The sequence below is a fragment of the Hetaerina americana genome, unplaced genomic scaffold, assembly GCF_022747635.1.
Source record: "Hetaerina americana unplaced genomic scaffold, ioHetAmer1.1.p SCAF_10, whole genome shotgun sequence".
Classification (NCBI taxonomy): domain Eukaryota; kingdom Metazoa; phylum Arthropoda; class Insecta; order Odonata; family Calopterygidae; genus Hetaerina; species Hetaerina americana.
This window is the reverse complement of record NW_027286070.1, coordinates 67,378,380-67,404,292: the sequence shown is the minus strand read 5'-3', so window position 1 is coordinate 67,404,292 and position 25,913 is coordinate 67,378,380. Positions and strand designations below refer to the sequence as shown.

General features: G+C 39.2%; 1 protein-coding gene across 1 annotated transcript; it reads right to left on the bottom strand.

The window, feature by feature from the left end:
- Positions 1-535: 535 nt before the first annotated feature.
- Positions 536-25,913, bottom strand: LOC139700355 (serine/arginine repetitive matrix protein 2-like). The gene is made up of 9 exons (XM_071598996.1): positions 25,794-25,913; positions 14,855-15,127; positions 12,065-12,532; positions 11,987-12,019; positions 9,062-9,273; positions 6,007-7,547; positions 3,747-3,912; positions 3,042-3,204; positions 536-1,421 (listed from the first exon to the last, which is right to left on the bottom strand). The coding sequence occupies exons 1-9, from the start codon at positions 25,911-25,913 to the stop codon at positions 1,248-1,250; spliced, it is 3,150 nt and encodes a 1,049-aa protein (XP_071455097.1). The 3' UTR covers positions 536-1,247.

The following is a 25,913-nucleotide window of genomic DNA, read 5'->3' as shown; positions in this document are numbered from 1 at the left end:
ATACTTATGGGGCTATTGTATTCTACAGGTATATTGTGTCTATATTTGTATACTGTTTTTATTCTTCCAAAATCACATGATTCTTCATACAAATATTCTTGAGTTTCAAATATATGTATAATTATCATATTATTTGCATTGAATGTTATAATTTTAATCTATGTAGATTACTATTATTTCTTCATTTTTCAAATGGGTAAGATATTATATAACAAATGAATAATAATTAGATGACTAGGCAGGCACCGGCTGATGACTGCTAATGCAGTGAATGTGTCTGAGGCTATTATTATTAGAGAAGTAAATGAAACTGGTGGTTTGATAATGTTGTTCTCACACAGCGTTCTGTAAAATCACCTTTCCTTGATATCTTACAGTACCCACACACATTTGCAGCAAAAAAATCTTCATTTATATTTCTTCATTGAGGAACCTAAAAGAATTATGTAGATACATGCTGGGAAATAATATAGGACTAATTCAAAAGAGCCACAATAAACTCAACAAAATTGTTTATTTCTCTTATTAGATCATACATATGGGTAGGTACAATTTTGTTCTGTTACAAACATATTTTTGATAAACAGGAATAACATTGTTAATGATGACAACGCTATGATATTGCACAAGATTAAAATTATATTACAATAAAATATTCACAAAAAAGAAGAAAATTGACTATTAACGATTAAGAGTAGCCTTACAATATGATATTGCACCTGTCTATTCATGCCTGTTTACTTTTCTTCCATAACTCAATTAAATTTTGTTAAAGGGCTGTGATTTAAAATGAGGTATATGCAAAATTCTCCCGAGCAGAGCAAATATAGTTCTTTAGGGAACAAAATTTAGCAACATACATGCGGAATCACAAGTTAGAATTAATTTTGACACTTTAAAAAAATTTTTCAACCCAGTAGCAGGCTACTCTTCTTGAATGAGCAAATAAAAACACTATTCTAACTTAATATACAACTCATATCTTTAACAATTTAAGTACATTTTATGAGCTGTAGAATTTTAAAATTTATTATGCCTGGAAAAGATCAATAATATAGCTCGCTAAAATTCATCTGCCCCTTCTCCAAGCATGTGTTGGTATTTTATGGCATGTAATCAATTTGTTACACAAGAGTATTAGTTTTAAAGGATACAAAATGAAGAATTCATATACAATATTTAGTTGCATATTTAGTACTTACAATACTTACAAAATTGGAATTATTTGACATAAAAATGTGATGACACTAACTGACGGATTGAGCAAGTTTTTGTGTTTGATTCCCTGGGTTAAAACTAATAGGTCTATAGCCTTTACCTGGTGTATAAGGTTGTAATGATGTGAATAAAGGCGCTTTTGATCTTAGTCCGCTTGTGCTCGCGCCATTATTTTCCAGATTTCTTTTGGAGTCTGAAGAAGCCTAAAATAAAAAGAATTAGCAATATGTGAGCACATACTTTGTTTGTATATGAGTGGATATTGTTCACAATTAGCTAAATTAAACTAAAAAAAGATTAAAGATTCATTGAAAAAATTAGATAAAATTGATATTGTCAACCATGCAACAAACAACTATCACTGCATTATTAACTGGCCTATTTGACAGAAAACATTTTATTTATTTATTGCGTGAGTTGGCAGAAGAAATAGCAAAAGAATTGTGCGAAAGACTTTTATCTAGGGCAAGGCTGAATGGCATATAGGCCAGTTTGATAGGTATGTAGGTTAGTATGACAGGCTGGTATAAAGTGTTGAGTTGAATTCAAAATGCAAGACAACTGGGTTATAAGGAGATAGCACTTTTGAGAATCAAGGACTTTCCCTCGCCTTTGCTACCAGGGTATCAACTTGCCTCTTGTCTTGATAATACTCAGCAAATGAAGAAAAAAACTCTTGTAGCATATACCATATTTTCCCATAGATAACATGCACCTTATGTAGAATGCACACCCAGAACTTTGTAGTTCTCATGAATTTGCATAGATACCACATGCCCGGGGCTTTATAGTTATCTTAAACATGTATAGAGGCCGCACATCTGTAAAAGCATTATATATGTGCGTAAAAATTACATATAGTGTGTGTAATAATATGTCCATATCGGATGTGTTTGTGTAAAAATTTGTCTATGTTTGGATTTTTTCAATTTTCATCGCAAAACGTGCATTGTCATTTTTTCGATCATCTGAACATTTTTCTATAGATAACGCATGCGTTATCAATGGGAAAATACAGTACTTTATCCAGCATCAAAATGAACATTCATGGAAAAAACCCAATTAAGAAATGATAGATGATGATGACGAAATGATTCAAGTGCATAAGTTTGTAAGCTATATTCTAGTGCCAACAAAATAATAATACTTAAAAACAGCACTACATATTAAAATAGATTAGTGAGAATCTACCTCACTCATAATAGTGTACATAAACATGCATATTTGGGATTTCTCAGAGTAGATGCGTTAAGTTGGCATCTGCGAAGGTTGACAACAAGAGAGGCAAAGAATCCTTGTCATATCAGGATGTGTAAAAATCCTTGCCCTACATCCTGGGAGTTTTGAATAACATCCAACATGGTTAATTTTCTACACTGACCTATCTGAGGATACTTCTCTCCTAATAAGAAAATGGCTTTTGTGGGTCAGTTAGCCTAGGGTAAAAGTTAATGGCAAAAACAATAATGTAAAGGCCATGAAATGTCTGTGTAACTAAGAGCTACTGACAAACATCCCAAGGCAGAATCAGATGCACTTATCTTTTCAGTTGTGTAATAATAAATAAATAAAATTACATTATATTGAAATAAAGGGACCAAATAAATTGAACCCTGAAAATAACAGGATTTAAAATTATCTTAAAACATATTTCCTAAAATTCTGAATCTGGCCCACTAAATTTGACACCATTTTATCAGTTCAATAAAATAATACGGAAATTTTTAACTGTATTTTTAAGACAAACAAAAGGATTTTTTTTCCCAATGATTCACATATGATAGGTAGATAGTAATAACAAAAATTCATCAATTTAAACATACCCCACTCACATCTCTGGAAACGGCATCATGTGAATTCCCTCCAGCATTAGGTTTCCCCCTCCTGGTTGCATCCAAAGAACATAAACTGGAGATAGATGATGCATTTGACTTAGCTTTGCGGTCTGGTGCTTCATTTTCATTCCGCCCCACAGGTGTCAGTGACCTGAAGTCATCAAACCATAATAATATACTATGTCAATGATTTTTTCTAAACAATAAATAAAATTTACCATTTGAAAGAGACCTTGACTATCAATTTCTGTTTTGCACCCAGTATGAAATTCAAAACAAATTTATTTTCCAAAATAATTTCTGTGACGCTGAAAAAATTAAATTATTGAAAAGTAGTTTAATTCAGTACTCTTAATTGAAAGATGTGTTTAGAAATAATTACCCTTAGTATATTGCATTGAACATGGGCAGTGGGCCCATTTTTTGTAAAATCAAATACGAAGAGTTACTCGTTCATGCATGTATCAGTGATCCCTTTATTAAATGAACAAGAGCTGATTAAACATTGTGACACTGATTCCATTAACATGCTGGATAAAGAGTTATTCATTCCATTGGTCTCTTGTCTAACATTGGCAATGGCATACATGGAGTTTGCACCAACAGGGTGCTCCATATCCCATCTATTCCTCAGATATGATAGTGCATTACCTAGAGTGTGAGTTGAATAACTTTGTTAAGATTCAGAATTACCTTGAGTTTCTCTGGGTCCTTTTCTCTCCAGATGAATCTGCATCCATTGGTGCAGGTAGGCTTCCATGGGCAAAATCTCTACGGTAATTATCAGATGGGGTTTTTGTACTGGATGATTTTGTAGAAGTGTGGCCTGATGTTCCACCATTCATAATCCTCTCTGTAACTATTGTCAATTATGTCTAATTAAGCATACTAATATCATGTTCCCTTTATAATGTATATTATGTAAAATTGTGGAAATCATCATTTAAAAAATTCTAGATTGCTAAAATACCAAAAGTTCCTTGTAATCATGTGCATCAAAATTACCTGTGCAATTAAACAGTTTTGCACTTAACTCATTAAAAAGCGAAATAGATTAGCAGAACAATTTTGAAATATGATATGATAATTAGGAGATTAAAAACATGCATGTGCTGGAAGAAAGGTTGTTGGTTGTGTTTGGAATGCAAAAAAATGATGGGCTGCATAGCAATACAAAAATTACAGTACATAAAAATGTACTTCATCTCATTATTGTATGAAATTAAAGCTGAGGTGCTTAAGGACAACTGTAAATGTTGAATAAATACAATAGGAATGGGATACTTGAAGAATGTTTCAAGTAAAATTAGGAGTAGGTTAGGGTAGGGTGTGAGTGGGTTACAAAAGAATGTAAATTAAATGCACTGGTTATTGACAACTATTAAATAATTATTATTTGCTGCTTTTTTCATATTAGTAGAATGGATAACAGTCAGATCATGATTAGGATATATATATATATATATATATATATATATATATATATATATATATATATATATATATATATATACATATCCCTTTTCCTTATATCTGTTTCTGTATAAATGAGTATTTGTTCACCGTTTGGTGGGATTTCGTGCTTGAATGTGATTAGGCCAATGTGGCTTGTCTCTTTTTCTGGCTATGTGTGCCACAAAACACACTGTTCTTATCCTTTATGATGTTGTATGATTGCTATACTACTATCCTTTCTTCTTGTGTGTTTTCTATTTCTCCTTTGGTGGGTGGGTGGTCTCCTTTGATCTCCAAATGCCATCTCTTGGCCAAAGAATCGGGGCACTTGGTTGCGTAAAGCTTTGCAGATCTCAGTGTAAATTACGTTTCCTGGATATCTCAAGCGGTTAAGAGCCTCCACCCGGCAAGTGGAAAGATCCGGAATTCAAATCCCAGTCTAGGAAATATTTTTACATTGGTGATCTGCTTGATTCCGCCTCTCCTGTGTTTGTCTTTTATGTGTGTTCCTATCCCTTTTCCTCATAACTGTTTCTATATAAATGAGTATTTGTTCGCCATTTGGCAGGATTTCGTGCTTGAATGTATAAATATATATATATATATATATATATATATATATATATATATATATATATATATATATATATATATATATATATATATATATATATATATATATATATATATATATATATATATGAGAGAGAGAAGGATCAATGACTTCAGAGGAAGGGGCACACTGAGAAAGTCATACATGAATGTCACTGAAGAGGCCATCAAGACAAGGAATACTTAGGTCTCAGGAAACAATGAGCACAGAAGAAACAAGGCATTAATGTGACAATGGTGAAAGAGTCTGCCAGAATACGGCAGCATGGAGGACATTGGTAAAGGATAGTGCTTTATTTTAGAAGATAAAATCAGGATATATGACAGCGCCTATCCTGAATATGAAATGCATGTATGCACATCTAAAATTACAATTTGGATTGAAAATGCATTCAAGATACTGCTTATCATTACTTGTTTTACGCTGTAATTTTTCAAAGCATATTATATGTCTTTCTACACCTACTTGATTGTCCTTGGCTATGGTTAAAACAAGAATTTTTCAAGGAATTAAAAAATACTTAAATGGAAAGGAATAGACCATAGTCTTCTATCAAAGAGAAATATTTTGCCTTATTGCATTTTACATCAAGTGGAGCAGGATAACTTGTTCAGGAATGTTGTATGCCTTGTTTTTCTGGGCCCAAAATATAAAAGGGCAGTTGGTTGACCATTATCCTTTTTACTCAATATAGGGCTCATGTTAGTACTGGGTCCATCTTTAAAAAATAAACCACATGTTCTTATTGTTAATAGCATGAAGTAATGAGGTATTAAACTGTCGAAACCTAAGCATTTACAAAAATAATGATGCATCAAGCCTTGAATGTAATGTAAGACTAAGGGAGTTCCAAGAAAACTGTGGACCTGGTAATTATAAATTTACCATTTTTAGAAGATGATTCCACAGAGGGTGTGATGGTGCTGGATTCAGGTTTCTTATCCCCAGTTTTAGGAATGTCACAAACTACACTCGGATGCCTGATATGCTGGTGAGTTGGCGGTGGTGGGTTGGCCGAACCCTTGGGTGGTTCCCTGTAATCCCGCCTCTGTTGCCGAAACTCGGAGAGGACTCTCGTGGGGGGTGGCACCCTCTTGGGATCCTTCCTCCATTCCCTCCTCGTGATCTTCTGGGCGGTCGACGACGAAGTGGTCCCCCGCCTCCTCCTGGCGGGCGACGGCGACGGTGAAGACGAGGGCAGGGGCGAAGAGGAGGAGGAGGGGGGCGGGGAGGAAGAGAGGCGATCGCCCGAGTCGAGCCTTCTCTCGAACGCCGGGGGTGCGGCGTCGCCGTCCGGTTCGTACCTCACGTCCGCGGGTAGCGACGAGGGCCCGTAGCCTACGGATCGGTCCGCCTCCCTCTCGGACTCGTTGAGGGCGCGGAGCTGGACCCTCAGCCTGGCACGGTCCAACGCCCTCCCCCGCTCGAAGTCCTCCTCGACCCTCCGCATGGCGATGTCCTCCCAGCCCTCCTTCTGCCTCGGGGGAAACTCCCGTCCGCCCCCCAATATTTCCCCGCCCAGGAGGTCGAGGCTGTGGGATCGGTGGGACGGCGAGAGGGGCCCTTGGGGAAGGTACATGACCCTGCCCATGCAACCGGAATCGGAGACGTCGCCCCCTGGCAGCTGGGCGCCATCCCTCTTCACGCCACAGTGGCCCAGGGACCAGTTGTCGTCCAGGGGCCTCTCCCCGACCGAGTGCCACTCGTCCGAACCACCCGCCTTGCCGAATATCGCCCCGGACACGGACCGTTTGAGCTTGTCGAGGCTCGACTCCCGGCCCCTCGTGTAGGGGGAGCGCCACATGGAGCCGTCCGTGGCACGCGGGAGGGAGAGGGAAAGGTAGAGCACGTGGGGAGGGTGCGGGACGTTGATGGGGCCGTCCTCGGAGGAGGATTCCTCCTCGGCGAGGTCCTGCTGGGGTGTCCACACCGTAGGCGAGGGAGGCGCGCCCCTGAGGATCGGTACGCCGGGCCCGGGGCTCGCGTCTCCCGAGATGCCCGAGTCGGCCGACTTCTCCCCCCTCGGCTCCATTTCGATGACTCTCGAGCCGCCCATGGCCGGGACTTTCTCAGGGAGGAGGCTGTCGGTCAGCACAATGCTCGGTTCCGGCGAGTGCATCATTACCGGGCTACCCAGAAGTCTCCAGGCGGCGATGGGGGAGAACCTTGGCACTTGGGGTTGCTTCTTGGGCAAGGTGGGGCGCAAGCAGAGGTCGATCCCGGATTCCTCTTCCTCTTCGTCGTCCGACCTCCTTTGCCACTCCACCTCCTCGGTGAGAACCTCTTCCATTCGCATTTGCCTCACTCGCTCGGCAAATTTCTCTACTTTGTCCCTCTCCTCACTCATGGCCTTCGTCTTCATTTCATCCTCTATATCTCCTTCCATTCCAAAGTAAAAAGGAGTGGGAGCGGGAGCTGATGAATTCCTGGAAAAAGTCAGAACTCTATTAGGTGTGTTTCTGCTAAAAATGTTTGCATATTGGCGTTAATGATAACAATAAAGCAGAGGAGCTAGAATTATTTTTTTAAATCAACTAAAAAATGCTACACATGATTATGACCAGCTGTCACTGATTTGGAAAATAATAATCAGGAAATAGTCTGAAAAACTCAACCAATATATGTATTGAATATAAATTATTTGTTATTTTCCTACTCCTTTGATTACAAAAAAAAAGCATATTTCATCTTTCAAAGGAAAGGAATGCATAAGAGCTTAAATTACACACCTCAAAACACAAAGGTTTGACAGAAAATTGGTTGTAGTTACCCATTTTATGATACAATTTGTTATAGATACCAATTTGAGAAACATTTATTCAAAGTGACGAAAGAATAAAAAAGCTTGAAATGGACCAAATCTAATATAGATAGAAGAAATACACAGTTTTTACATTTGATGTGAAGAATAGCAATGGTTAAACTTTATAATTAAGTCATGAGTCCATTATGTATACATGCAGATCAGTCGCACTGTCAACTTATGTCTGGGAAACATTGAGGAACGGCCTGTTACAAAAGAAAGTGTTCATTAAATGAAGAACACAATGTATTTTTTCACTGTTCTTACAGTGGAAACAGTGAAAAACAGAGGAAAAATACATTGAATTCTCATTTAATGAACATTAACTTCCACAAAGTTGAGCCAGAAATAATTGAATGTATAAAGAATGTGTTATTTACAGTTGTTCAAAACTGATTAATAGTTTTAAAACAATGATTATGTTTCAACAGAATAATTCATATAAAGTTTTCATTATTGTGCATGAATCTATATGCATGGTACCGATGCCATCATTCACTTATGAGATAGGTAGATAGGTAGGGACTTTGAGTGTTTAATACCCTGGATCTAAGGAAGCAAGCAGAATAACCATCCTAATGCCACCACATTGATTCAATGAAAACTACTTTAGAATACCTATTACACCTGGAAATTTATCCTTAAGTTTTTTAAATTTTAAGTGGAACATCTTTGAAAGAGAAGCCAAAGTGCATGTAATACATGAAACTTCTTACGTCATTGTCAATCATCAGCATCCTAGTTCTGAAGTGACTCAGTCCCACACTATAAACTAAAAAGATGGTACAGCAGTAATGTCATCAGTCCAGGTCCGTATAAATCTTGTAGTAGGTATTTATCAAAGATACAGGTCCAACAAACAAAGAGAATACTTAAAGTTATTTAATATTTTATTGAGCGTTTAAATTATTACAGCATGATCAAATTATTTTAGTCACAACCTTGTTTAGTAACATTTTTAAATGGTTATTTTATTACAAGTAAGGGCATTTTATCATATGTTAATTAAAAAATAGGTTAAATAAATAAAAATGCTATTTAAGTAAGTTGAGCTTTCTCTTGAGAATGTTTGAGTATGGTTAATGAGAGAACAAAATATATGACTTTTATATATCCTTGAATTGATGAATAACATACTCTTTTGTCCTCTCAGGCTGACTTTTTGGCATCCTAGACTCTTGATCCAACTTCTCATGGGCCTTTGTTTCAGATGGCTTTAGATCCTTGTTTGTTCCTACCCTAGCTGCCTCTCTGTTCCCACTACTTTCTCTACTTCTCACACCAGAATTGGTTGGATCATGTTTTGCTTTCCTTATCCCTCTGTCCAGAGTCACTCGAAGAAGTTCAGCCTAAAAGGAGGGAATAAAAGACAGATTAAGAACTTATTTCCTTATCAAATAAGCAGCAGAAAAATTTACATGTGCTTATAACAGCAGAAGCATATGCTGATATTTTGAAAATTGCATCCCACTTGACTGCATTTGTTGTAAGAAATATCTCAATTGGCATTCAGAGTCCGGTTGTTTCTTAAGCCTCTCAGAGTAATGTACAACTATTGCATCCCAAGTGCCTGCTGTTAACCGAATACCAGCATAGCAAAAGTTTACCATAACCATATTTTAACCATGCTGCTGACTGCCTACAAACTTTTGAAAATTATGACACTGTAAAATAGGTATTAATGGTTAGGGAGGTACTCTCTGTTGGATAAATATTATAGCTGGGGACTAAAAGGGTGAAGAACAGTATTTACATGAGCAAATAAAATTTTCTATAACTCAGTCCGTGATTTTACCATAGATTTTCAACTATCACCCAAAAAAGGGTACAAAATAATGTTTTACCGCAATGTGTTTTTCCCTTTTTGGATTGGGTACCAAAAAACCCATGATTAGTATATATCTTTAAATTCATATATCACAATAATTAATCCATTCTTGCTGCATCCAATGACTCAGCTCTTACTCACCCCATCTTTTTTAGCAATTCCCAAAGAAACTGAAGCCCATGAAAAGGAAAATGTGCTTTGGAGTAATTTGACATGAATGATATATCACTTTCTCAGCAAATTGAATGAACAAAGAGATTCTGAACTCATTTTCTCAGGATTATGACCAAGCTGAACTTATTCTGAGCTTATGTCTTCATATACTATACCAGCTATACATATATATATATATATATATATATATATGGCTCATCTCTTTCTTCTGGCTATGCGTGCCACGAAACGCACTGTTCCTTTCCTGTATGATGTTGTATGAATTCTAACCCACTGTCCTTTCCTTTCCTTGTGTATTGTCTATTTCTCCTTTGGTGGGTGAAACAGCCCCCTGACGCCATCTCTTGGCTGAAAGAATCGGGGCGCTTGGCGACATATTAGACCCACGGATCTCAGGGTAAATTGACTATCCTCGATAGCTCAAGTGGTTAAGAGCATCCGCCCGGCAAGTGGAAAGATCCGGTGTTCGAGTCCCGGTTGAGGAAATATTTTTACTCTTGTGATCCGTTCGATTCCGCCTTCCCCACCTCTATTGTGTTCGTCCTTTATATGTGTTCCTATCCCTTTTCCTTATATCTGTTTCTGTATATATGAGTATTTATTCGCCGTTTGGCGGGATTTCGTGTTTGAATGTATATATATATATATATATATATATATATATATATATATAATGTGCACCAATATATATTATATATATATATATAATGTGCACCAAGATAGCACAAGTGAATAAAAACAAAGACACAGAAACACACAAAAAAGAAACTCATATGTATTCTGAATTTTTGGTGGCGATACCACCTTTCTCAAGGGAGAGAATGAATTGAGGAGAGGGTTTCAGCAGGAGGGGACGAGGATGCTGGAGAGATGGGGAAGGTGGGGAAAGGTTTGGGTGGGGAAGAGTTGGGAGGGGAAGGTGGGATTTATATGTAAGGTTTTAGGTGCAGAAGGGGGATGAAAACTATAGAGATAGGGGCAATTAGTGTCTGATATCAATGCCTGGCTAATTCCAGGAATCAAGGAGCCAGATAAATGCCTGTTCTATTGTTTTGAATTTGGATGGAGGGTCAAGGGGTGGGGGGAATGCTAGAATGGAGACACTCTAGTATTTCAAAGGGAGTGTCATTTTCAGAGGCGTGTTTTGGGATTGGGAGTATCCCAATCAAGGAAGAATTCTTGCATGAGGCCCGGTGGTCATTGATTCTAATATTTAGGGGTGTGGTACATTATCCAATATAGGGGGCAGGGTTTAGTTGACACTTCAGATGGTAAACTACATTGCTGGAAGTACAAAAGGAGTAGGGACTTTGTGGGAGAGAGTTAAAAAGCGGGTGGGAGAGAAATGGGATTTAGGATTTGAAAATAGGACAAGCTTTGCATCTAGGTTTGTTGGAGGGCATGAGAGGGGCTTTGGGATGGGACGGGAATTTAAGGAGTGGATGGGTTGATTTGAGATCTTCTAAGTTTGCGGGGCATTTGGAGGTAACTGAGGGACATTAGTTAAAAAGGTTGGTGGTGGAGTAGTGGTTTTTGAGAATAGGGTAGAGGTTTTTTAGGATTAATCTCAGAGACTCTAGGCCAGGGAAGAATGCGGTATAAATTAAAAGAGGTTGGGTTTCTGCGGTGGAGGAAGGCTTGGGAGTGTAAGAATGTCTTCGGATTCTTTTGTTTAGGAGAGATTCAGGATAACCTCGTTGGAGGAGTTTGAGGAACTTGGACACTTGGACTACATATATCTGTATATTTTTAATCTCCTATTGTGCCGTCCAAGCGTTATATTGCTCGCTCAAGTACTTCTACATCATTCATCTACTCGTATGTATACCGGCTGTCTAAGGCTTTACTCGGAATTACTGTATGAAAAGTGTAAAGGAAATGCAGCAAATCCACAAGATAATTTAATGAAACCATGGTTTCATAAAATCGTCTCCCTAACATTTAACTTTGCTAACATTAAGAGTTTCAGTGGACAGCAGGTTGAATGGGAACTATACCCTCCGACTGGCATACAAGCGCATGTTCGTCGTGTGTGCCTCCTCCAGTCTTTTGTCTTTTACCTGGAACTCTGGGCTGGAGAGCCACTTAGTGCCCTGTGGGTGTCCCCCCTCTCTCCTCTTCCCGCCAGCGCCCCCCGCCCTCTCCCCATCTCTCCTGCTGCTGCGGGCCCCCGGCTCATCAGCAGAAGGGTCCCTCCGCCTCCTTCCTGGGGGGGCGGCGGCGGCGACCGGGGAGGCCGAGCGCGCCTCCGCCGCCGCCACCCTACGGCCCGCGTCCCTCCGCGACAGTCTCTCAGCGCTCGGCTGGCAGTTGGCCGGCACCTCCTGTAGGACACCGCGGGATGACGCGGAGTTCATCTGCGAAGTCTCCGCCCGGGTGCGGAAGAGACGGGCCCTTTGAGGGGAGTCCCTGGCGTCACCCTTGCCGTCCGTGAGGTGGGCTGGGGGCGGGGCGGGCGCCTTGTACTTCTTGCGCATCCGCGGGGGGCGGCTCATCTGCTGGTGGTGGTGGATCTGTTGGTGGGACGGGATGGGGGCACGGAGGTCCGGTTCGCTGCCGTAGAACTGCTGCTGCTTCCTCTGGTGTCGTCTCTTGACGTCCGGCGACTGCGGATGGCAAGGAACGATCCGAAATTAGGACGACCCTGCCGCGGTGCTCGAAAGTACCAGACGGAACTGACGGGCAATAGGGCGTCTGATGGAGGACCCGGGTTCACGTTCCTCGTATGACAGATGTAGATTTTTGAGGTTAAACATAATTCTCTTGCCTTCGCTTTTCTCCTCGCAAGATACGGCCTCGGATCTCGGACTGCCTTAATTTTTAATAACTATCCCCACTAAAAAATGCCTAAAATAGAAACCCTATCCAAAATTTAAAATAAAAATACTTTGGATAACTATTGGTATCACCTTAAGATATTCCCTTTAAAGGAGGGATAATCACCGAATAAATTCTCTCCCACAGGTGTGTGTATACGGGCTATATATTCTATGACGTAATAAATTCGATTCTGATACGAGATAGCCCTTTGAAATCTCTAAATTCAGTTGTTCAAAGTCCAAATAATCAAAAGGATTAGACTGCACACCCAATAGATCTACGTCGTTCGGTAATTAACCAGTTCATAGTTATCGCTAATAGTTCAACTGACTACTCCGAGATTTAAAGGTACATTTCTGCCTCCTTTAGAATTGTATCAAAAACAAATACTCCAACTCAGACACACAGAATGTCCATGATAACAGTCACAAAATGAGGCATGAGGGTTTCTTTGAATTATCAAATTTATTGCCTTCGACGGAAATTCACTGGCTTCACGCGCACACAGTAACATTTCACGACGGATGATTTTTCTTGAAGGTGCCATGACAAACACTCGAGAGAAAATTCTGCTACCGTAGCTGCTTCATTAATCCGGGGGAATTTTGACGGGGCCTTTCATAAATTCAGGCCAACGGAAAAACGGGGGCTTTCTCCTTTCTCTGTTTATTTCTTCCTAACTACGGTGTAATTATAACCTAAACAGACCCCAGAGGAAATGGGCAGGCAGGATACTTCCCTCATTCACAGCTATCACAATTAAAAGTGTAATCAATACTGAATGTGAATATTCTTGTCTTGAATGATTAAACCGTAAAAAATACTTAACTGCAGCCGAGGACAAGAAGCGAAATAAAATTATAGACAAAAGCCATCGTTACGACATAGTAATTTCTCGTTTGCATCTTGCATTCACTTCATTTAAAAACGAAATAATCTTTCGATTTCCGGCTAGTTGATGGTAGAGAACTAAACTACGATGTTAATCCGTGTAAATTATTTTAAAAAATTAAATTTAGTTCATTTAATTCATCCACTTTTAGAATGTTTTCGATTAATGGGACATTTATCGTTTATCCTGACCAACTCAATCTTCGAACGATAAATATTACTTTACAAAGTATCAGCATTCATTTGGACATTCTAAGCACCCGCTGGATTATCCAGAAATTAATTGAGGGCGGGGGTGAAATTGCGTTTCTGACCGCATATTTTGAATGATTGAAATCACGAGCAGCCCAATAAGCACTGGCTCTTTGAATTGCAGCCACTCCTTCGCAGAATTCCATCTCGATGATGATTGGCGAGGGTAGAGCTAAGCCGTGCGGCGTGCGTATTTTATACAGGTTAGGGCTTCAATTTCTTTCCCTTTACCACCATTCGGCTTCTTACATACGAGTAGTTTTGGTGACTAGTGAAATCCCACCGCTTCGATTTTAAATGACGTTATTTGAAGGCAGCATACAGAATGTCTAGTAGTTATGAGAGCAACAGCGCTTCAAATTTCTCATGTTGACCAGGTGGAAATGTTTTGTTTTTAAGAGACTTTCTCAATCATATTTTATCGATCTGTAACCTCTGATAGTCATGTTCTTTCAATATCCTTTCCAGGGTTGACTATGCAGATTCCGGACGCAATTAAAAGTTAGGAAAATTATCGATTAGGAAAAAGACAAGGCTCTACCTTCAACTATGAGCTGCAAGGAGTAGATAGATCCGACTCGAAAGAATACATTCCCCTTTTGCGGCAGAAAATTCTAATCAATCTCTGTTAAATATACATGAAGTTCAATCAGCCTGATTTAGGAGTGATGATTTTCTCGTAAAGAAAAAAAGTATACTAAATAACTAGGGCATTTGCATCGTGTTACTTGAGTTTCAAAGGCAGTCTGAAAATTTCCCTACAAAATCAGGATCATTCTTTGAAGTCTTAAATCAAATAATTCATGATACTGAGATTATTTGAAATCCTGGAACAAAGAGATTAATAAATTATGCAGAATTAATTAAAGAGAGTGATTGAAAGAGACTCTTTAACTAAATCGGTCACCTGTACCGCAGAGCGTTACTGATGCAGAAGAAGGAAACAGAGAAGAGACGGAACTCACCCCATCCGAAAGCTCCAAATAACTCTTTTGCCCCCTAGTTTCTCCTGGTGCACCCTTGGAGCCTTTAGAACCCGTGGACCCCATGGTGTTGCGGCGGCGGTGATGCGGCGACCCCAGGTCCTCGTCCAAGGAAGGCAACTGCTCCTTGGCCGCGTGGAGGGACCCGATGGAGAAACGCCGCCCACTGATGGTACCCCCTTGGTGCAGGATGGCTCCATTCTGGGTGGACCTCAGCAGGGCGCGCTGGTCGGGTAGTGCCGGGACGGGGAGCACCTGTGGGCACCGGGATTCGTCGAGTAAGGGCGACGAGCGATCAAAACTCGCTTTCACCAATGGTGCGCTCCGCGTCGGAGATATAATCGAGCATCGACCCAACTGCCACTGATGAGGTCCATTTGGGAAACCATTCATCAGACTAAAGATAAGTTATAATTGCTTACATATACACTGATTTATGGGATCTCAGGAATATGGACTATGGTGAAACATACTGAACTATGCATCTTAAACGCCTGCGACTGGATGAACAATATATCATGCCTGAGAATGTACTATACACAATAGGAGCAATACACAAAATGTCATGTTAGAGATACAATTTCATTTTTTTCAATGCATGACATCTTTTAACATGATATAAGTTATAAGCGTTGTCGATGTTCAGAGATAGTGAAATGGGGAGGGATAAGGGGTGGGATGATGGAAAGGTAGGGAATTGTTGGATGCTGTTTCTATGGGGAAGGAAATGGATGGAGAGACATTATTGAGGTCAGCGAGGAAGTCATGTCTCGTATGTTGCATGTTCTTTTTATCCGTCTAAAACCAATGGATGGCTTTCCTTTTACTTTTAAACAACACGAAATATCGATTCATTTATTAAATACATTAAAATTAAAAGCTTTCTTTACCTTGCCAAAGATAGTGCCCTCTCAAATCGTTCGGAAATCCGATTGACATGAAATTCAATGCGCCACCTTGCAAAAATTTGTACGTACCGAACCAAGAAAACACCAACACCTCATCAGACTCAAGGAACATTTAGCGCACCTCAAATTTAATAGATCTTAAGCATCCAGCATCTCCAAACATGTATTAAAAACCAAGCACTTCATAGCTACTGCAGACTTACATCTCCATAAAGCTCTCCGGACTATCTCCTTGACCACTAAAAACGCATTTGCGTCCTCAAATCCGACAATAGTTTGAATTAGGACCTTTATCCCATTGCCTGCTCCCCTTTTACCAATGATACTCTCGGATTTAATTCACGCCTCTTCCCAACCTTTTCCCTTTCCGCCTTTCTTCCCCTCCACCTGTAATACATTTAATCGGGAATCACAATTTGCCTGTCGAAGATGGCCTTGCCGTCGAAACAGCGTTGCAACTTCCCCTTTTCCTTTGATCCTTCTTTGAATACCTTTTTTCCAGCACGACCTACCCTAACCTTCCACCACACCGTGTCCCTACCCCGATGACTACTGTGACCCTATGGCCATCTCGTAATTCAATGAAAGTGTCACCAACATCCAGCTGGTCTTCCATACGCCCATAGAGGCGAGGCGAGCGATCGAGTTCCCTGAGTTATCATTTCCCCTCTTTAATCCTCACCCTTCCTCCATCCCACTCCTCGTCTCTATCCAATTCATTATCATTGGCCAGAGACAATACGTCTGCCTAATATTATTGCAATTGGGCGAACATTCGAATACACTTTAACGCCTCTTTACATGGTTAAAGTTGCATATCATTTTTCACATAAAAATATACACGGTGAATTTCTATCAGTATTATAATTTCACGAAGCAAAGCCAGGGGAAGTATGTATCGAATGGTACATAATTAAGGCCTAAAATTGAAACTATCGTGAAAGAAACAGTACTCAGCGTACATTGGTGGAATTTATACGTTGCTGAGAATTATAAATTACCTTGTGTAACCCAATGTAAAATTTTATTTTTCGACACGTATCAACACAATGTCACCAATACTCCAATCTCCAGTTTAAATGGAGACTGCTTTATACATTATCACCATAGTCACCAAATATATTTTGGACAGTTCAATGCAATAAGTAGTCTTCATTTTGCAAGTAACAATACCACGGGATTGTGGGAAATCTATGATTTGAGAGTTGCATATGAGTAATGAAATACAAAACACGATTATCTAGTCCAATTGCATAATTATAATTTTAAAGGTCATTAAAACATTTGACTCTTTTGATAAATTAAATATATTATCTTTTATCAATATCGTACAATGGTTTAAGCGTGACTATTGATTTGCCCTTCGCATATTTTTATTCTGGTTAGTTCCAAAACCATTCCAATTCCCAACACAAGACTGCACACGCCAGTCTTTGCTTCTCTAACCCCGCACTGCCAAATGCTAAAAAATTCAAAACAGCCACGCACCTCGCTAATGGTACTGAGAAAAACAAATTTGGTGAGCGGATCGGCATTCAAGTTATGCTTGTATATAGCTATTAATGTCCAGCAGGAGATGTAGTGAAAGGGAATGCGTAAAGTAAGAGGCCTCATTTTTCATGAGAGGTCCCATACATTCAAACTCACCTGCCATTAAGCATGAAACACCCAACCATTGAGAGTAACCTTCACTCGAAGAAAATCCTGTGCTGGCGCCTGACTCGACGGAATGAAAAAAAACATTTTCGATTTCGAAAGGGAGTATGGGAACAACAAAAAGGAAGGAACGCCGAACTCACATTATCGTCGGGACCATATAAAGGCTCTCGGGCGTGGGCATTCCAGAGTCAGCGTGGGCATTTGGTGGAAATGGTCAGGACCAAGGGCAAGTGCCTAGTATGCAGAGGAGGTGGGCCATAAAAGCTTGAACATGTGGCGTGGATCTGAGCCTCTCACTAGCTCCACTTTGGAAAGTTTATTTCATTCAACGAACACCTGAGGCATCACTCGGGACTCGAACTATGGAGCCTCAGGTCAGCTGCCGAACTCTGTACCCACCGAGCCATCATCAGCGATAAATAGGCTGGGAGGAGTAGGGCTATTTGTTATGAAAAATAGGAAAATAGCACGTTACAGCAGTTGAATTAAAGTTTAAACAAATTAACAGTTGCCAAACGCCATGGCAAAAAGCATTCAAGTTTAGAGGCGACGGACAAACATCGATTGGCTATATAAAAAGAATACTTTTGGGAAAAATGTTTGGTCTATAAAGAGTTGTCAAACTCAATTGTCTTTTATATCCTATTTTTCTTCATTCATATTTATTATGCGATCTAAATGCATAAACTGGTTAAGAGTGTGATAGAGTAAACATTTCGGAGTGCAAAAGGACGCCTCGGTAGCTTAACGGGCTAAAGCACTCCGCCGGATATCGAGGGATACGAGTACGAATCCCGGCCAAGGCGAATGACTTCTACACCTTAAAATTGTTGCATTATAAGAGGAGAGACTTTTAATGCCTATGAAAAATATTTCACGTCGCGTTGTTATACATCACTTGTACCAAGCATGGACATCAATCGTCTTCAACTTATTTCCTTTCTTACGGTTTCCCAGTAGTTTTATCATTTTTATGAACAAAAAGCTGGAAGGGTGTAATGGCTTGCGCGTTTCAATAACCCTTATTTTCCAAATCGGTTGAAACAATGAGGATTCCTCCTATCGATTCACCATTTAGGCCGAAGCTTTGGATACAAAAGAGCGGGAACAGCATCTGAACCACAGTGCTGACGACTGACCCGAGTGGTGCAGCCATTTTAGGTGGCAAATTAAAATCATAGTCGAAGGGGAAAAATCGATGAACACAAATGTCGAAGTTATGGAATAATATAATTGATGAATGTTAGTGGTGAACATATTGTGAAAATAATTACTGATATAGTACAATAAAATCTTAACACACTCGACAGGAAAGACGCTCATTTAAAGAGCAAATTTTTGTGTGAAGAAGCTGTATGTCGAGGGAAAGTAATTACTCTACTTACGCCTCCTTTGAAACCACCCACTTTGAAGTACTGAAATCGATCATTCCTAGATTAATTTTCTTAAGTAATGTCATTGTAGCATATATAGCCATTCGTCATCTCACAGCATATGATCATGATTTATGTGCTTCCCGGACTGGCAATAACAATTGAATAGCGCTTACAATGATATTTACATAATTTGACTTTAAACGGTTATATTTTTGTCGAAAAGGACCACTGATTTTGGCCAAATGGGAATATTATTTTTGGAGGAATTTCAAAGGCCAACGATATCAAATGGAGAAGAAGAAGGGTGAGATGAGGGATGGGGAGAATGATCATATATTATCAACATTAATTCACGCGGATGTATCCAAAATCATTGGCAAATCAAATTTTGACATAAAGCTTCGAGAGTTGAACGCAAATGTCTCGAGCGATTTGGGACTCAAATAGATCGCGACTGGCGGCAGAGGTACGACTTTCCTAAGCACGAATGTCCGGGCATTGGAGGTGAATTGTCCCAGCTAAAACATTTAGCATCATCTGACGAAAAAAATAGATAAATGGAAACATCCTTGCACATTTAGAAGAGGTTGAACACTGGATTAACTAGCACTTTTCCGAACATAAGCAATGCGTATGGAAATGAACCTGCTTTGAGGTCCATTTTACGTCGCGGAATCATCTAAGGCTCCAAATAGTCGCGGTTAATAACGACGCGCTTGTTATTCTTGTCCATTCTTAGTCATGTCACAGAGATCAATGATAACTTCTAAGCTTATTTGATATGTCCATTTAGTTCCTTTCCATTTAGTATAGTTATCGGACAAACGTAAATACCAAAAACGTATAAGCATTTTATAACGGATGAGTTTTCATGGATTGACGCGTTAATTCATGCATAAAAAATTTCTACAAGTGATTGCACGTGTCTTACCTGTTCTTTCGTCATTTTTTATTTATTCCATTTGTGAATTCCTCGCTCGCCTTTTATAATGCACTTATATCGACTTCATGAAATCATTTACAGTTTATTGGAACTTTACAGGAACTCCGATGAATAAAATTCTTCATTAAAAGCATTCGAACATTATTTCCAAGCATTAATTCAACCTCAATTAATGGAAAAAATTAGGCATTCATAAGGTGTATGGAATAAACTCTCAATACCTCTAGTTGAAAATTCGACCACTTAGGAGAGCTGTAGCACTCACATGAAGGCCACGTCACTTTTGAAAAAAAAAAGAATATGGAGCCATGCAGCTCGGAAAGGATTACCACGACGTTTACCATAAAAGTTCCCCTGATTAGCATAATTCAATGATATAATTTGACTTAAGCGACAGGGCTAAGGTGAAATGATTTTTTATGAATATTTTTTTTATGGAAAAAAGAGGTCGTAATCGATTGGGATAAAACGTATATGAAAATATAATTAGAGACATCGACAAGCGTCTGTTCAGAGATATTTTTGTGTCATGTTGTTTAGGGCTTAGAAGTACAGTAATGTGTAGTACCAGGGTCGATTAAAACCTACCGTAACCTGGCAGACAGTTTTAAGGTGAAATAAATAAATTTAGTAAAATCAAATGGATAAATGAAATAATTTCTCTCTTTGGTAGCTAAATATGTTTACAAATTACTTATTTCCGTATTAATATAAAGTGAAAGGTTCTTATTAACTCCGTAACTCTCTCTTAAAGAAAAATTCCAATGAATTTCCATTGGTTTTTCGATATTTTGCGATTGTAAAAACGTCTTCTGCAATCACACTAACGATATGCAATAAACGGCCCTCTGTGGGTGGGACCATGATTGCCAGGAAGAGTTTTTTTTACAAGAGAAGGGGGATACTTCCCTATTTTAAAACGAATGTCAAAGGCTTTGGGGATAATTGATTACAAGGGAAGCACATCTCTAATAACAAGACTTAGCGATGGAAAGCGTGGAAGTTTTTCCTCGGCGCACACTTCAAACAAGTTCTGCGCTACAGTACGAAGTGTATGCGGAGGCATACATAAATTAGATCCTAATCGCACTACTTTTGCCTGCAGCGTCAAACGCACAGGGAGCATGCACAATCCTTCAAATATATCACATCTATTGTACGAATCGATCACGTCACGAATCACCAAGTCCCATTGCCATTTTAAAAACTTTAGGCCAATAGCTAACAGGGAAAAACTCTCTCTCCAGTCGAATGCACGAATATAAAATCCTCGATCACAGTGAAACAGTTGCAATAGTTTAAGCATTCATAAAGATTAAAAGTATTTTTTTCAAGTATACAAGCGAAAAATTAAATGACACAATTATAATTTAATTGGAGCGAGGATAACCTTTATGTTCTGGTATCCCATCTTGATCTTCATTGCGTTAATGCTAATATCCATTACTAAAGCGCATTATTTGTACAATTAAATGCGTAACTTAAATAATTAGAAAGGTCTTCCGTATTTACAAAGTAACAGCAAAAATATGATCATCCTAACCTAATGGGAGCGTATAAATCTCAATGGTAGAAAATAAGATTTACTTTAAACTCGCAGGGTGACTCCAAAATGGTAAGAATGCGCCAAAAGTTGACAGTTGTCAAAAAAAACACAAAACAAGCAAGTGATTGGTCGCAAACTCTCACTCGGATGAATGAACTCGGGACTCTCACTGACACCACCCTCTCCCTCCACCTCCATTCAAATAGCATTCTCGCCTTTCTCGCCTCTCGAGCGGCTCTCGAAATAGGTCAACAAACTCCTTTCTTCTTCCACTTGATATAAACTCGGATATCTGCGGAGAAAATCGCGCCGAATTCGAGCACGCGCAGATTCCATCGGTTTGGAGGTTGGAGGCTGGTGGTTAGGGGGGAGGGGGTCATGAATAAGGCGCGCGTAATGGTGGCTCGGACGAGGGAATGCCATAAGCCGAGATAGGATCGATTTGTCCGCTATGCGTACGCCCTCCGCTCCTTTCCCAGAGTCCGAACGGCGTGCGTACGTGCCACGTTACCTTTTCGGATCACGCCGGTAACGAATCGCCCGTGTCGCGATTTAACGCGTAGATGCAAATCGTGTTGCATAAGTTTTTGCCCAAGCGAACGTTGTTTGGTGCCTACTTTATGGCTGTAACACCTCCTCCTTGTCCAGGGGTGGATCCAACGAGGGATTGGGGGGTCGTGGCAAGGGGAATATTTACCCATATTCGTCAAACACGTTGTGGACGAGTTGAGAAATCTCTAAAATGTAATCTTTTTCACTAGAAGTCACCACTTTTACTTCTGAGGGAATACACCATTAACTTTCCCGTTTTAAAATACCCTCAACACACATCTGCCAAATTCTAGCTATTAATATTACTTGCTAAATTGCCATTAGCATAAGAAAAAAACATGTAGTTTAAAAGAAATTCCTTGTAATGAAATACTGATTTGCGAGAAAAGTTTCCTTCTCGTGCCCTCTAAGATTGCACCGTCACGTCCCCTTCTTTGTGGTTCTGTTCCTGCGAGGAGAGAGTTGGAAACAACCATAAGCAACGCGGGGCTTCTATTGAATTTGCAAGAACATCGAAGTGGATGAGAGTATCTCCGGAGTTTGCTTCCACTGCTTTCATAAAATGAGTTCTCATAGAATCGAGTGCGTAGATTAAAGAAGCATGGCTATCGTGAATTGGCCCAATAATTATCCGGGCTTTGGCAAGAATAACTCCAGTAATTGGTTGAATTAAGTGGAGGATTGGCTTATTTTCTTCAGCTCTTTTCATCATAGTTTTTTGGGAGCACCAATCTCACTTCGAACTGACCGATCGCCGTGACATATATAGGAATTCCTTAGATTAGATATAAGATATAATATTATCCTACCTTTGTTTGGTTCTTTCTTATTTTAAATTTTAGTATTTCCCCAAACTTTCTGAGCAAAATACCTAAATTCTGACCGCATTTGACTGGCTTTGTAATCTCTTCTCCATTAAATGACCACTAAAAGTAACAGTTTGAGGTTTTAACTATGTGGAATTTCTTCATGATGAAGGTAAAAAAGAACCTTCACGCTGTCACATTTCCAAAGTTTTAATATTTCACGACCATGGTTTCGATGCTGTGCATCATCATTAGGTAACATACATCAACATATTTTCAACTTATACAGTCTGGTTCCTAAGTTGAAAATATGTTGATGTATGTTACCTGATGATGTTGCACAGCATCGAAACCATGGTCGTGAAATATTAAATCTTTATTGTGGAAGTGTAAAGTTTCTTTTTTACCCTTACCACAAAAAGTGTTTGGATATATACGAGGAGGGAAATAAATCCTCTATTGTACTTTAGTAATTGGATTTCCAAAAGCGTTCGATGTGCTTGTAGAATGAACAAAATGTACAAGATTTAGATAGGAATATTTGTAAACACACAATAGATGCATGTACAGGTAAGTGACATATTTTAATCAATTTTAACATTTAATCATGTCAGGTGCAATAAAACGCATACAAATAGGATATAATACCATTTATCCTATTCCAGGAACGAAATATTGCATTAAAACTCTGCTTATAGTTCATAATATTGCCACATTGGTCCATGAAAAACATTTAAATATACGTTCATCTGAGTCAAATGGTAAAATTGGTTTTCTATTCGCATTATTAATACCTCTTATGTATTTGAGATTCCTGTGCCAATAAGAGAAAAGGTTTCATAAATGTGTGCAGTGCTCAGTGCACAAATGTGCGAACTCGTGTAAAGCCAAATAAATGTTTTATGCAAATATATTAAGTATTATCACGGACGAGTAACATGAAAGTACCTACGATGGATGATAGGTAGTTATGTGGCGGAAATTCCCAATAACATTATTGCATAATCATTTCTTTAGTGCAAGTTTCCAATCCATCAATTATTATATATAATTCAACAACTATTTTTTCACTACTGGCTATATGCAAACCTTTAAAATAGGCTGGAACAAATAGAAATTGACGAAAAATTTCAGTGTTATATATCGATGCAAAAACATACCCATAAAATAATTCCTGCCATTGAATCACGTTTTCTACAATGGGATGATCGACGAAAATCAGGGGAAGCAAGTTTTTCATTTTCTTTTATTCATTTTACCCCCGCTGCAAGTAACTACAATAGAGTAAGTTGAAATTTCACGCCGAGGCCAAAATCCATAAATAAACGTGTTACTGAAAATTCCGAAAAGTGGGAATGCAATGAAAGGTTTCGAGCATCAAGTAACGTTAGTAACTCCATGTGATATGGATGGATAAATGATCGGGTTATGATTCTAGAAAGACTATGAAAAATTCGAGGCATATTTTTCACACCTAACAATACGAAGGAGAATGTGTATAATATTAAGCGACGATTAATAATTGTCAGGTTTTTCAAATGATTTTTTTCTCGACCCCGAAAACTTCCTTGGTAAGTGTAATGAAATGGAATCATCTTGAGCTAAATAGTTAAACTTTCACACGCCCAGAAGTTGCCCATAAAAAAACATCATAAGATGGAAGTCTCAGGTTGAGTAGAGAAAAGTGGAACTAGGCAAAGTGACCACTCATCGACCAATTATCTCACTCCTTTCGAAACACCGACCCTTAATAGAGTGACCGACCTAGTGGAGAGTTCAAAGCGTACTCCTTTTAAGCCTTAGCCGCCAAAATGACGTCATGATTCAAGCGAAGAAGCACAGCAAAGACACGTAAGAATTCAAATACTTGTGCACCTCAGGAGAAAATTCAGCAATGGCACAAACATTTCAATTACAGTGACTCTTCCGTTTTACCATAAAGAGATTGATATCGTATAGAATGACTTTCCACCACGATTAGTAGATTAGCAGTTTTTAAATCGAGAATTTACTTAAATATTTTTCATATTAAGACTCATAAAATCCACCGTTTCTATTTCGTTGATGATATTTTGGGTTACAGTTAAGATGAAAGTGTGAAGATAGAGAGTGTCTTAACGACATTCAAATTCACCTTTTCCCCGAAAAAAATGAATTTTTCAAATCGGTCTGAGTATTAAAAACTGGAAAAATTGACCTTAAAATCCCAAAACCAAGGATGATGAACCCAGTCGCGAAAGGGGAAGTATGCCCACGATATTAAAGTTTCCCAAAATGTTGGGATCCGAAATCCACATTATAGGACTAAATTGATTTATTTCGCCGAAGAAAAGTGATAGAATTGATCGGGGCATTAAATTTTTCTCGCCGGTCGACCATTCCTCGTGGCCATACTGAAATATCATACCGTCTGCGATCTCTGTGACTCAAAAATAAAAGTGTGGCTTCAAATCATCTCCAAATCCCTAGATGGTCACACTTCAATTGGTTCGAGAGGAAACTCGAACGAAAAACAGCGTGTCGAAAAACCGCCCCGCAGCATAGAAAAAAATATCCTTCGGTTGATTGGAATTCGGCGAGAGTGAAATATTACATCGCAGTCCATTCTTCACCGCACATGAGAATATTATCTGAAAATTAATATTAGCTAAAAACTAATACTAGCGTCACATTTTTAGTCCAATTTTAAATAAAATTTTAAATATTTTATCGGTCATTTATTGTTCACTGTAATTTTTGCGCATATGCTGCCCATACATTTTCATGCTTGGATGCACGGTTCTTTTAACATTTTTCTAATTTAGCGAAAAAATTTAATATTTTTATCTCTATTTTTACGGCAATAATTCTGCTGTAAAAATCCAACTCAGGATTTATTGTGTTAAAGTTAAAGTGCATTTGTATACATGATTGAATAACAATAGTATTGTTTGAATATACATGTTTTCAATTACAGCCAGGAAAGAGACAAAATAGTAGAGAATGGTCTTGGGTCGAAGAGGGGGGGGAGGGCCGGGGCGCACACATGAATGGCGCTGTCCTTGCGGTCGCCGTCCGCACGGAACGCGGCCGGCACTCATCCCCTCCGCTGAATATGACCGGACGAGACTGCTGACAAAAATTCCACTCACCTTGGTGACTGGTGCCGGCGGCACCACGGGCGGCGGAGCCGCGTGGTACCTCTGGTGGTGCCTCGGGAACGAATTGACCGGCGCCGCCGGCAGCGCCACAGAAGACGTAGAGTTGCCCAT